This window comes from Bos mutus, chromosome 9 (genome assembly GCF_027580195.1).
Source record: "Bos mutus isolate GX-2022 chromosome 9, NWIPB_WYAK_1.1, whole genome shotgun sequence".
Taxonomy (NCBI): Eukaryota; Metazoa; Chordata; class Mammalia; order Artiodactyla; family Bovidae; genus Bos; species Bos mutus.
In genome coordinates this window covers 84,440,032-84,452,976 of record NC_091625.1, presented here as the reverse complement: position 1 = coordinate 84,452,976, position 12,945 = coordinate 84,440,032, and the positions used below count along the sequence as shown (strand labels likewise).

Genomic DNA, 12,945 nt, shown 5'->3' with positions numbered 1-12,945 from the left:
TTAATGGCTAAGTTCTTAAGTATGTATGGCCAAGTGAATTTTAGAAGAAAAATAAAACACATTATAAAAAATATAGTACAGAGACTACAAATATGGAAAATCTGTTTCAATATTTTTTGTCCCTTTCAAAAGATAAAATATATATACATATTATATATATATTAATATATACATATATATACACACACACACACACACACAAAAGGAAAGCAATTTGGCAGAAAGTACTGCAATAGTTGATACCACTAGATTTAGTCACGTTTGGCAGAGTACTGCTGTAAAAAAGCCAAGGTAGCGGCTATTACCACAAAAGATTATGTACTTTCAAGAAAGGGTAAGATTAATCACTCTTCAACAGACAACCTCACCAGGAAAAGCTTTGAAAGTTCTAGATAGCCCTTATTGAAAGAGAAACACAACCAAAAGGTGTTATAAAAATATCCCTAATTAAAAAATAAAACATTATTCAATAGTAACTACTGTATAATTTCTAAGTCTACATTATTTTGCAAATAGCATCATGTGCTTAGCAAATTCTAATTTCCCAATGAAGACTGTACTAAAGTCAAAAGCATTAGCTAATTTTTTTTTTCTTTGTATTCACGCCCAGATTAAGGGAATGTTATTTTAGATCAATGTTCATTTTTAAATCATAGCACCAGCAAAAATACATATGTTCAGTATGTCATCATTTCATTTGTCTTTATATAATAACCTTTAGAAGGATTAACACCAGTTGGAAAAGTGAAACTAAGTGGAAATTAGCTTTATTTACTGAATAAAGTTTGTAGTTACTGCTAGTGAAAAGTTATATAGACAGTGAACAATGATAAAAATTTTTCATTTTTTTAATTTTATTTTTCATTAAATATAATGTATGATATAGATTTTAGATACCTATTATCATATGAAGGAAATTAACCTAAAAAAAATTTTTTTTCAAAGTAGATATAATTTTTCAATTTAAGTACCATGTATATTCATTCCAAGAAAGGGTGAGCAACCTATCTGACCTATCATGCACCTATCATGCACATAAATTTACTTCTAAGAGCTTTATCAGTTTTTGTTGTTGTTAATACATTTTTGCAGGTTTTTTTCCACAAATGAAAATGATTTTTCATCAAAATTTGCAGACATCTAAGAAATCACAATACTTTAACAAAATGTTTACATTCATTTTTATATTTAGAAGTATCTAAATGCTCCTACTTATCTCAATATAACATTAATGAAAATATTAAGAAAAAAATACAAATATCAATCAATATATTTTAAATTAAAATTAGGAAGAAAAGGTCTCAAACAAGCTGAATACTTCAATAATACAACTGATGACTGAACTGTCCCCAAAGGATGCCTGATAAGTCATATTCATTATCATAGTAATTATAATTCACCAGAAAAATAATTCATCTTTCACAGGGTCAAAAAAAAACTTATGAAAATAAATTAACTTGGTATATAATGGTACCATGTATCATTGGTTCTTTACAGTATTTTTCTATATTTTTCTATTTATGGCTAAAAGATTAAATTTAAATTGAGTGTGGAAGTGTAATTTATCAAACTATAAAAATCTCTGTAGTCATTCCTTCCTGAACATTCCTCCATAATTTAAAAGCAAGGAAGCTGAATAAACTGGAGTGGGTTTATTTCCTTCTCCAGAGGATCTTCCCAACCCAGGGACTGAACTTGGATCTCCTGCATTGCAGACAGATTCTTTACCGTCTGAGCCACCCGGGAAGCCCAATAATTCCTTCCTGAGCATTCCTCCCTAATTTAAGAGCAAGGAAGCCTAATAAACTAGAGCAAGGATTGGCAAACTTCAGCTTGCGGGCTGAATCTACCCCACTGCCTGATTTTATAAATAAAGTTATATACTGGAGTATCTACATTCTTTCCTGCACACACAGTCTATGCTGCTTTTGTGCTACACTAGCAGAGTTGAGTTGCTGGGTCAGAGATGATAAAGCCAAAATGTTTACTACCTAGCACTTTACCAAAAAAAAAAAATTGCTGACTCCTGAATTAAAGATTTAGGTCTTCATTACCTCATTTGATGCACACATACACTCATCTTTTATATGATCTTTAGTAGAGACCATACTAAGCTAATCATTTAAGAATCTGCATGTTCCTTCTGTTTTGATTTTATAATTGTATACTGACTTCTGTCCAAATTTCTGAACTTTATATAAGGCAGAGGATACTGGTTGATTCTAATTTGCACTGCTTTGGACTCTACTGCATCTTCTCATAACATTTCTGACAGTTAATAAATTCCTAAAGGTCTATTTTTAGATACTTAATGACTATATCATATTACATATAAAAGGATGATAATATAGAAATTTAGATTTTCAATAGTGAATTAAGAAAAAGATGGCTCCATGAATGGAAATAGGGATGAAATTAAAACGAAAAATACATCACAAAGACAAAAGCATTCAGCTTTAAAGAATTATTTAATGGGGAAAAAAAAAAAAGGATTCTAGACTTAAGGAATCATTAACACATGGCCCACTGTGGAGCACAAGTAGTAAGGAGTCACTGTGTCAATGATTCTTTCCCCTAACCCTCCTTCTACTCAAGCACTCTCCTGCCCAAAAAAACCCAAAAAACAAAAGTAACACATTGAATGGAGCGATTAACAGAATTCAATATTTCTTTAAAATGAATGCAAAACAGTGAGAGATTACAGCAACTGGGATCACCAAATCCAGAAGTAGATGACTAGTCTTTAAATTCTTCAAAAATGTTAAAAGTTGTAATAATGATATATGGAAGATAACTAACTTATCTTTCTTCTTTGATGTTACAAATAAAAATCAGAAATGGGTTCAAATTAAAAGTACAAGACATTATATGGAAGCCTGAACATCTTCATGGTAAGAAGTCTGAGTATTTAAATCTGAAGGTACTATTTTCTTCTTAGAGTGATTTATCTCACAAGTGATTAAGGCAAGGGAGATAGATATATCAAGTACCTTTTGGTAGTCTTTGACAATGACAGTTTTATGTATTCTTTGTTTATTTAATAGAAATCAAGTCAGCTACTCTGTTCTACTTCCTCCAAAGTTTTATAGTACTATACTATGTCTAACAAAAGGCATTCAAATATTAAAGGTATGCTTAGTTGCTCAGTCGTGTCTCACTCTTTGGGACCCCATGAACTTTTGTCCCCCAGGCTCCTTTGTCCATGGGGATTCTCCAGGCCAAGAATACTGACTGGAGTGGGTTGCCATGCCTTCCTCCAGAGGATCTTCCCAACCCAGGGGTAGAACCCAGGTCTCCCACACTGCAGGTGGATTCTTTACTGTCTGAGCCACAGGGAAGCCCAGGAATACTGGAGTGGGTAGCCAATCCCTTCTCTAGGGGACCTTCCTGACTCAGTAATCAAACCAGGGTTTCCGGCATTGTAGGTGGATTCTTTACTAGCTGAGTTACCAGGGAAGCCCCAAATTTAAAAGATATCATATAGGCAAAGGTCCTTTTCTCTGTATCATTTTGCTATATCCTTAAACAGACATCTGTTTAGTTCAAACCAAAGACATTTCATTGATCTGCAATCTTAAAATACCAAATATACCTTCTAATGATGATAATGCACCAAATCAGGACAGGATATTCTCAATTTAACATTACAAATCAATGCTGACACTCTGATTATTAATTTCCTCCTTGTAAATAAGGTGTTGCTTCCAGTGCATGAAGTTAAAAGTCAAAGAAAGACAACCAAAGCTTATCTTTTTAAGTATAATCACCCCTATAGTTCACTTATTTACATGTACATTGCTAGTTATTACTATTCCAAGTACTATACAATTACCAGATTTGCTACTCAAATTACATGCTAGCAAGTCAATGAAATTAGTCTCTCTTAAATTTCTTATATAAAATTTAATTAAATCATATAATTAGGAACCCAGCATTATTTTTAAGTAATCCCATTTTAATTTTACAACCTGACCACTAACACTCAAGAAAGGAAAGTAAACTTTGTTAACAATATTAAAAATTCCCTAACTTTCCTATCGGAGAAGGCAATGGCACCCCACTCCAGTACTCTTGCCTGGAAAATCCCATGGATGGAGGGCCTGGTGGGCTGTAGTCCATGGGGTCGCTAAGAGTCGGACACTACTGAGAGACTTTACTTTTACTTGTCACTTTCATGCATTGGAGAAGGAAATGGCAACCCACTCCAGTGTTCCTGCCTGGAGAATCCCAGCGAAGGGGGAGCCTCATGGGCTGCCGTCTATGGGGTCACACAGAGTCAGACATGACTGAAGCGACTTAGCAGCAGCAGCAACTTTCCTATGTCATATTGAGGACTTACTGATTATACAAGGAAAAGCAACAATTCACCATCTTACTCAAAGTGAGCTGTTGTTTCAACAACAACAAAAAAATGTTCTTCACATGTTATTCCTTGCCCCCTTTTGTAAACAAAAGATTACAACTCTGTATCTGCTGACTTATGAATGCAGTCAATGGGTACAAAGTAAAGGAACCCACAATGGAAGTGAGTCCAACACTTCACCCTCTGTAACAGGTACTCAGGACAACCAATCAGAAGATACTCTAGACAGAGGTGGTCCACAGCATTCCCAAATCCTCAGCAGAAATTCAAAATCATAGAGCTGAAAGGACTATTAGAAATCACAGATCCCTATTTTCTAGTTTTACAAAAAAGGAAACTAAAAGCCTAGAGATTTTAGTTGGTTTATCCAAAATTAGTCTGAAGAGCAGAACATAAACTTTTAATAAGGTAATTCCTCCAATATTCCTTTACCTTTCTCTGCCAGAATGGCAAAGTCAGGTTATAATTTTAAAAGCAAATGATACTAAAAAAAAAAAAAAAAAGGAAAACAAAGAGAATACCTAACAGAAAAAAAAAAAACACCTATCTTACTTTAAGCCAAAAGTGCTTACCAACCACAAATTTGATTCACCAGTAACTAACATATCCCTTTTCAGTTCCATTCACATTCTATCATACTTTTTTTCCCCTCCACAAGAAATTCATTGTAAAATAACTGCTTTCAGGCAGACAGCTTTTCTGGTAGTTTCTAAAGTCAATGTGTCTTTTTTTCCTGCTGCCATAATCCATGCTGAGAATCACAACCTATAGCTGACACAGTACTCATTCTTCCTTTTATACAAAGTCCTCTATAATGAGTTAAGAGTTGAGGAATAAAAGTGTTTCAAAGTCCTTGTTTCTCCTCTACAGCTAGAATTTCAAATGACTAGAATTCCTCTATGAATAAAAAGGATGGTGGGGAAGAAGAGTAATAAAAATGTGGTTTTTAAAAAACAGTTTCTAGCTAAACTGTTTCACTTTTAACTACTTGAACAAAAATCTATTTCCAAATTTTTCCAACATTGTGATTATGTTCTGTAAAATAAATAAGCAGCAAGTCAAACATTGCAATGCTAACTTATAGTACAAAATCTTTAAGCAGTCATTTATCAACCACTGTGTGTAACAAATCTTCACATATTATCTTATCACATCTAAGTAACAATTTTGCAAACCTGTGGTTGAAAGAAACACAACCATTTTAAAAAAAACAAAAATAGTACTTTAAGATCTTTTCTTCAAAGACTGTGTCAGCTATAAAAGTAAATGAAATTAAGGCCTTCCTACACAGTGCCTGGCACCGAGTTGCCTCTCAGTAAGCATTTGCTGAAATAAATGAAAGAAGTGAGAATTAAAACCACGGGAAAAACTCGTATTTATAATAATATTATATTGAACAGTCACTGAAACAGTCCTGGCATGCTCTTAAAAACTATACTTTTACATTATTGCATTTAATTCTGATTATCACTTCATGAGCTAGGAGGGTTATTCCAACTTAGCTGGTAGAAGACCTAAGACAGAGTGTAGTCGTTCTCAACCAGGAGCATCTGGAAGTGTGAGGGCATCTGGAAGTACGAGGGCATCTGGGTTGCACACTGACAGCAGAGGTAACCTGGCATTTAGTAAGTAGGAACCATGGATACCAAACAGACTACAACATGCTGGACAAACCCACAGAATTATCCGGCCCCAAACGCTAGCATTACTGAGAGACACTGACCAAGAATAAACGGACAAAGCCAAACAGCTAACAGTGACTTTACACTAGCTCAATAACAAAATCCAAGAAATCACTGGGGAGCAACTCAAAGGCAATCAAATATAAAACTGTATCAACTTCTTAAGCTAAAATACGTCTAGGCTACCTTCTCAAAATGGCAAGAGGAGTAAACTAAAAGATGACGTTATTCCAAACTCAATACTACTCTGCCACCTTCTTTACCAAGTTTTCCATTTCTGTCTTGTAATTGCCTCAGGGCAGAATTTGAGAATTTTATCTGCAGTGACTCCCTCTAAAACCTGATACAAACAAGTCCTCAAGTCCTTCCCCAGTTCCCATTCTACTTCCCCTGCTTTAGATCCACTTTACTACCCATAGGGATTAACAGTTACATACAAAGGTTGCCTTGGTTCTATTCTTTTCATCCATGACACACTGCCCTGTTAAAAATCCGAAAGGTCACAGCCTACCGGACAGCATATCTCTCACATAGCTACAATGATTCCTTACTGAATAACGCCCAGGTAACTCAGGTTGACACTCAAGTTTTTCCACCAACTGGTTCCTTATTTCTCCCAACTCAATTAGGATCACAATTTCAACCAGTCTCTTTAGTATCCCTCCAAAGTACCATAACTCTTTTCTCTACTTTTGACCTCAGTTAGCCTAGAATAATTTTCCAATTTCTTCTTTTCTACCATTCTGGATCCTCACCTACTAATGTGCAGAAATGTCAGCAAATGCAATAAATTCAACTGTAGTTTCACTTTGTGTTATGTCAGTAGCTGCTGCTGCAGCTAAAACGCTTCAGTTGTGTCTTTGCAACCCTATGGAACATGGCCCACCAGGCTCCTCCGTCCATGGGATTCTCCAGGTAAGGATACCGGAGTGGGTTGCCATGTCCTCCTCCAGGGGATATTCCCCACCCAGGGAACGAACCTGCATCTCTTATGTCTTCTACATTGGCAAGGATGTTCTTTCACTAGCACCACTTGGGAAGTAGACTCCTAAATAATTCTAGCTTCAACTATGTGTAGTTTTAATCCTTGAAAGTAAGAAACATTTTCACTTCTTTTCCCCATTCAGGACAATATATAGCTACTTAGAATCAAAAAGTTGTTTCTTGAAGAAATCATCTAATACAGCATCTTCATTTTAAAAGTAAGGGAAAAAACCTAACTCAAGGACACATAATTCTTTAGTGGCAAGACATGAACAAGAGATAAGGGCACAATTCATAATCAAATGTTAACATTTAATAAGTGCTTGTTAAATGAACTCCAATGTACAGAAAGCCTTTTATAACTCTGCATTCAATAACCTTACACTGAAATTTGAAAGACAGGTCTACACCTTATCAAAGCAGAGACTGCCGATCATGTTTTCCACAAGTCAGAAAGACAAAAATGAGGTTCTTTGATAATTTTGATACTTAAAAAACTCATGAATTTTTACAAAACTTCAGTAAATTTGAAATTCCATTTTTTGGCACAGTCCTTGAAATATTCATATGTAAAATGACCTCATTGTGTTTAGAAAAAATTACCTTAAAAATAAGATCAGGGTAGACCATGGTTACAACAGACTATGATGCAATTCAAAATTATACTAGTAAACCCTGAGTCTACATAAGGACAACAGCAGCATTCCTAGCAATGCCTTCATTCTTCAGTTAGAACCATTTTTCTCCCTTTTATGTATTCCATTTGGGGACAAATGATTATTTTATCCCAATAGTTCTGATGCCTAGATTACTTGGAAGAATCAAACTGCACCCACTTCTACATGGCAAGAGAATTAAGATAATTAAATCACTACTATATGACTTGGCATATAAAATTATGCTCTCCTGCTTCCTATCAGTAAGTTCACTCCAACCTCATATTCACTCCAGAAGCCAAGAAGGCTGAACATAAAGCATGTGTATATAATTAGATCAGTCATTTGCTATACATTAATGCTGCAAATACATTCAATTTATCTTGCATCATTATTGGTTAGATATTATTTAAGGATTCAGATTTCTACAGTTCTTATCTACAAACATTTGATATCAGATATAAATTCCATATTTTTTTCCTAATCTCAAAACAGAACTTAATATAGTCCTTCAACATTTAGGAAGATATTCTATTAGTTAAATTAGATACGCAATCCAAATTCTAATAGCCCAATCCCACTTTTAAAAATCCCCTACTCTGCTCCACAGTTAAATGAAAGAAAAGACTTTGATTTACAAGTATATTTCTGTCCTAAAGACATCTTTTAGAACAAATGTATTATAGGCTATAAGAGTCTAATATGAGAAGAAAACAAAGGACTAAAAGAAGCTGAATAAAATAGTGAAAAACATAAAAGAGCTAGGGCAAAAGAACAGACTTAGAATAAGTCTGCACATTAAATCAATATGGAGCTTGGAAATAAACTATAGCTGCCCAGTTTTCAAAACAAAGAATGGAGAAATGAACAAATTTTAAACCACATATGGTAGAAATTATATAAGAATAAAAAGATCTTAGTCACTTTCTACAAATCAAAGCCATAATAAAGCTCATGAGCTTATCTTCTACCTAAACTTAACAGGAGGAATGACTAGGTGTTATTACTGGTAGGCAAACCAATTTATCACTCTGGAATGTTCATGTAAATCTCATAAAAGAGAAAGCAGAAATATATTTGATAAATTCCTTTCTTAATTTCATTCTAAATATAGTAAGAAAAGTTCTAAAAAATTAGGTGTAAATGTAAATTATAGGTTTACTTTTCATATAGTATTTAACTATTTAAACATGTACAAAAGCAAAAGACTGATATAAGTGATGATTTTGTACACCTGATCCCTGCTGTCATTTGGCAATTAACATTAGGCCTAACTCTTTAACCTCTCCCTTTGTGTATTAATATGCTAATTACTCAAATGCATTAGGGATAAAAAGTCTTGTTTAAGAAAAATACTTGGTTTTATAAAGTCAGCCTTGCTTGCAGTACTTATTATATTAAGTAATAAAAGGAGCAGACTGGCTGTTAAAACAGTTATGTACATAAAAAAATTGAGAACACATTGGGTCTCAATTGGGAAAATAGTAAAAATTAAACCCACTGAAAAGAAAACCAAAATAATCTAAAAATAACTAATGTAGTTCCACATTTTTCCCCCTTTGAGTCCAGGTGATACTCTTTTTGGGAACAAAAAAAATTGCTTTTCATTCTAAACAGTCCATCTAGATCCAACAACACACTACTTTTGTCACTACACAGAGCTGTGCTGGACAACTAGTACCCACACTGCCAAAATTTAAGTCCCATCTGCACAAGACTAAAACAGGAATCCTAGACTAGAAAGGTATTGATCACTGGATATAGGAATATCTAAACAAATGAAGTAAAAAATACTTCAGTATCAACTAGATATTTGGGCAAGAACCATTTAGACATACTGTCTTAGAAACTCACAAACTGAGATCTAGCCTGGTCAGATATTACCATTTTACTAGGTATGAGAGTACTATTGATATTTACTATGAGTGATAGTCTTAACTTAGTAACACAATTCAAGGAAAACTTTTATAAGCATTTGGAACATAGCACATTAATCACAAAGGAAACGAGGCATATCCTGATACCATATATAGCCCTACCTTGAAATGAAGACTTTGAAAGGTAAGGAAATGCAAGATACATGTTAAATCAAAGGCAAGCTTCCCACCCCCTCCCTCTTCTCAGGAGGCAGATAAATCTAAAATGTGGAGAGCACAGTTCCTTGTGTCTCTGTTTATTATCTGGTGTTTTTTTGCTATTTATTACCAACACATTACTTCACTAATATATAGGAAGCAGATACCCTGCTTCCTATAACAAAGCATTTTCTTTTTAAAATCTTAAGTTTAAAAATAAGGGCAATGTAGGTGAATGCCACAGTAAGTGTAAACACAATTTTACTTCAAGTTTAAATAGTTTGAGAGGAATTGTTAAATATTCTCCATTGTTCAGGCTGAAAAAATGATCTTGAAGAATGAATAGATATTTGGAAAAACATGCTATGATAAAATTATAGTTCATGCATAACCAGGAAAAATTTCTCTATAATACTTAAGAGTACAGTTAACCTCACAGTATTTACATATACATCACAAATGTAGATCATGACAGGAAAACATATCAAGATAGTATACCTCTCTATTTGCATTATACTAAGAAAACAGCAACACTTCGTAACTATATAAAATTTACAGTTGTTTTCTAATTTTTCTAGATGATCGGGTCAGAAACAAATTCAAATTCAATTTCTAATTCAATAGAATAATAAATAGGTCATAACTGGAACATCTACTATGAACAATATTTTTAAAAAGCAAATAAAATATGCCTTGTACAATTGTCCTTAAGCTTCATCCTCAACAGTCTGTTCAATAGACCACTACCATAAGCAGATATATTTCCCCTTAGAAACTTCTACCTCCTCGCAAAGACAGTAATTATTATCGCAAACCTTTAGAACTCTTTTTACATGTTTTTAGCGATGTATAAATTGAGAGTCAAGACACAACAAGGCAACACACAACCTTTCGTGTGTATAATCCCGGGGAAAAACACAACCACAGGATTTCACGTTAATACCTGATCATACCATTTCTTTGGAATTACACAGGAAAAGCAACTAATCAGCAATAGAGAATGACTGGGGAAAAGTTCACTTAAATGAAAGGATACAGCCTTAAAGCACCAGTCTGTGTTCCCACTGCCAGGATCTTCTGTACAGGATCAAAGGCCAGGGCTGAGGGTTGATAGGGAAATCCATGGCGAACAGTCTAGGCATAGGCAAGTGACATCACAGCAACCAGGGCAGGAAGCAAAGTTTTAAAACAGAAAAGTCAACAGAGACATTAGAACCTAGAACCAATTAAGAACCTATTATAACTGAAACAAAACACACATACATGCACTGCTATTTAAAAAAAAAAAACACTATGAAAACTATGAATTCTACATCACATAAAAACTTCTGCAAGTAAAAACTGAAACCAAAAAAAAAAAAAAAAAAGAAAATCGATCCCAGTGTTACATTTCTACTTTCTCATCACAGAGGTACTCTTTAGAAAAAAATTTAACGTTCTTTTTACTATTATGTCTGAGAACAAATTATTAAAGTTGGCAGTGGTAAAAAAATTCTATAAATTCATTTAAAAATGCAATTCATGCTTATTTCAAGTGTGATAACTTCATCCTTACTTTATTTCTATGTTAAATGCAAGTACGTTTACGAAAATGCTGTCTTAATTAAGGATTCAGCAAAGGAATTAGCAAAAATCTATTTCATCATGTTGCAACCGTAACAGAAGGAAAATAAATACAGCATCTATTTTTGCATCTTGGTATTAAATCCTTAATTTTAGGATACTGAAGCAAAAAGTATAATACACACTTAAACTCTGACTTACGAACGCCTGGTATTTATGAAGAAGCCAGGTATTAATACAGACACAAGTTTGTATTTCTCACTGAGCAGCTGGTGAATTAATTCGCTGCATCATTCTTTCTGAATTACACATCACTATGGCAATTGCCGTACCATTAATAGGCAAAAATTCCACTTCTAACTTTTCCACCAAACACAAGGCTAACAAGACCCTGTGATTTCATATGTGAAGTCTCCTACCACATTTTAAGGTGAAAATGAGCCAACATCCAGTTGAACACGTCTAGCTTTTTCATAAACAATATTCGTTAGACACTGTTCCCAAAGGAAACTTGGAAGTCGGTGAAAGATCTATCAGAATGCTTGAATATAAAAGTTGTTGATTAAGAATACGAATTAAAGGTCAGTATGTTGGAAGCAATCCTGAAATGATTGCCGCATGTGAAAATCAACTAAAAGAGGAGTAAGATGATGTCAATCTCCAAAATAGCCCACCAAGCAAATGTGTGCTGTGGGAGCAAGCCCTTTATTCGCGGTACTGAGTATTATTGGCGTTCTAACCCTGGCACTCGGGCTTAAAGCCCGAGGTGCCCCTAGAACGACCCCAATTTTCGCGGGGCTGCGCGCTCCGTTCACCTTGCAGAGCTGAAAGTGCTCGGACTGGAGCGTTTCCTGGATCTCGGGCTCCCGGTTCCCAGGTGGGTGCTGCTGCTGCTGCTGCTGCTGCGAGGCCGAGGACGAGCCGGCGGTCAGGCCGTCCAGCACCTTCCTGATGTTGAATTTCCTCATGGTCGCGGCGGGGCTCCCTCGCACCCCGGGAGCCGAGGTAAGGGGCGTCCCCAGGCGCTGGGGAACCGGCCCGGGCCGAGAGCAGCTTCGACCGAGGACGCAGAGGAGCTGGCGCGAGTGGGAGTGTGAGGGGAAGGAGGCAGCTGGGGAGAAGCGAGAGATAATCCGAACAGGAAATGCTGCGACGACGAGAGAGAGCAGCGGCGACCAGAAGCCCCGCCGGCGACCCCTCTCGCTCCGAGGCCGCCGCTTCAGCCGCCGCCGCCGCCGCCGCCTCGCTCCGCGGCCCGGCGGCACAGCAGTGGCGGCGGCGCCCCGAGCCCGCGCCGCCCAGCCTCACCTGGCGGCGGGCTGACTCTGCGCCGCGCCGCCGCCCCGGCTCGCCCCCGCCGCCGCCGCGTCCATGGCCCGCGGCCCCGCCGCTCGTCGCCCGCCCGGGCCCCCGCAGTCCCTCAGCGCTTCCTCCCGCTCCGGATCAGCTTCCTCCTCCTCCTCTTTCTCCCGGGGGTCGCCGGCTCTCCGTCCGCGCTCGCCGCTCGGCCTCCTTGCCGCTCAGCGCCGCTGCCCGCCGGGCATCGCACGCAGGACGCCGGGGTGGGTCCCCGCGCCCTCTGCCTCGCTTCTCCGCGGCTGGTTCGGCCCGCCCTCGCTCCT

General features: G+C 36.8%; 1 protein-coding gene across 4 annotated transcripts in view; it reads right to left on the bottom strand.

Annotated features, from left to right (window-relative positions):
- The window catches only part of STXBP5 (syntaxin binding protein 5), a 157,146-nt gene extending 144,855 nt beyond the window's left edge, over positions 1-12,291 (bottom strand). For all 4 annotated transcript variants that reach the window (XM_005894662.3, XM_005894663.3, XM_070376830.1 and 1 more), the window contains exons 1-2: positions 12,139-12,291; positions 10,797-10,894 (exon numbers count right to left, since the gene is read on the bottom strand). In XM_005894662.3, coding sequence (XP_005894724.1) covers positions 10,797-10,894; positions 12,139-12,291 — 251 coding nt within the window. The remainder of the gene's footprint in view (positions 1-10,796; positions 10,895-12,138) is intronic.
- Between the last annotated feature and the right edge of the window lie 654 nt (positions 12,292-12,945).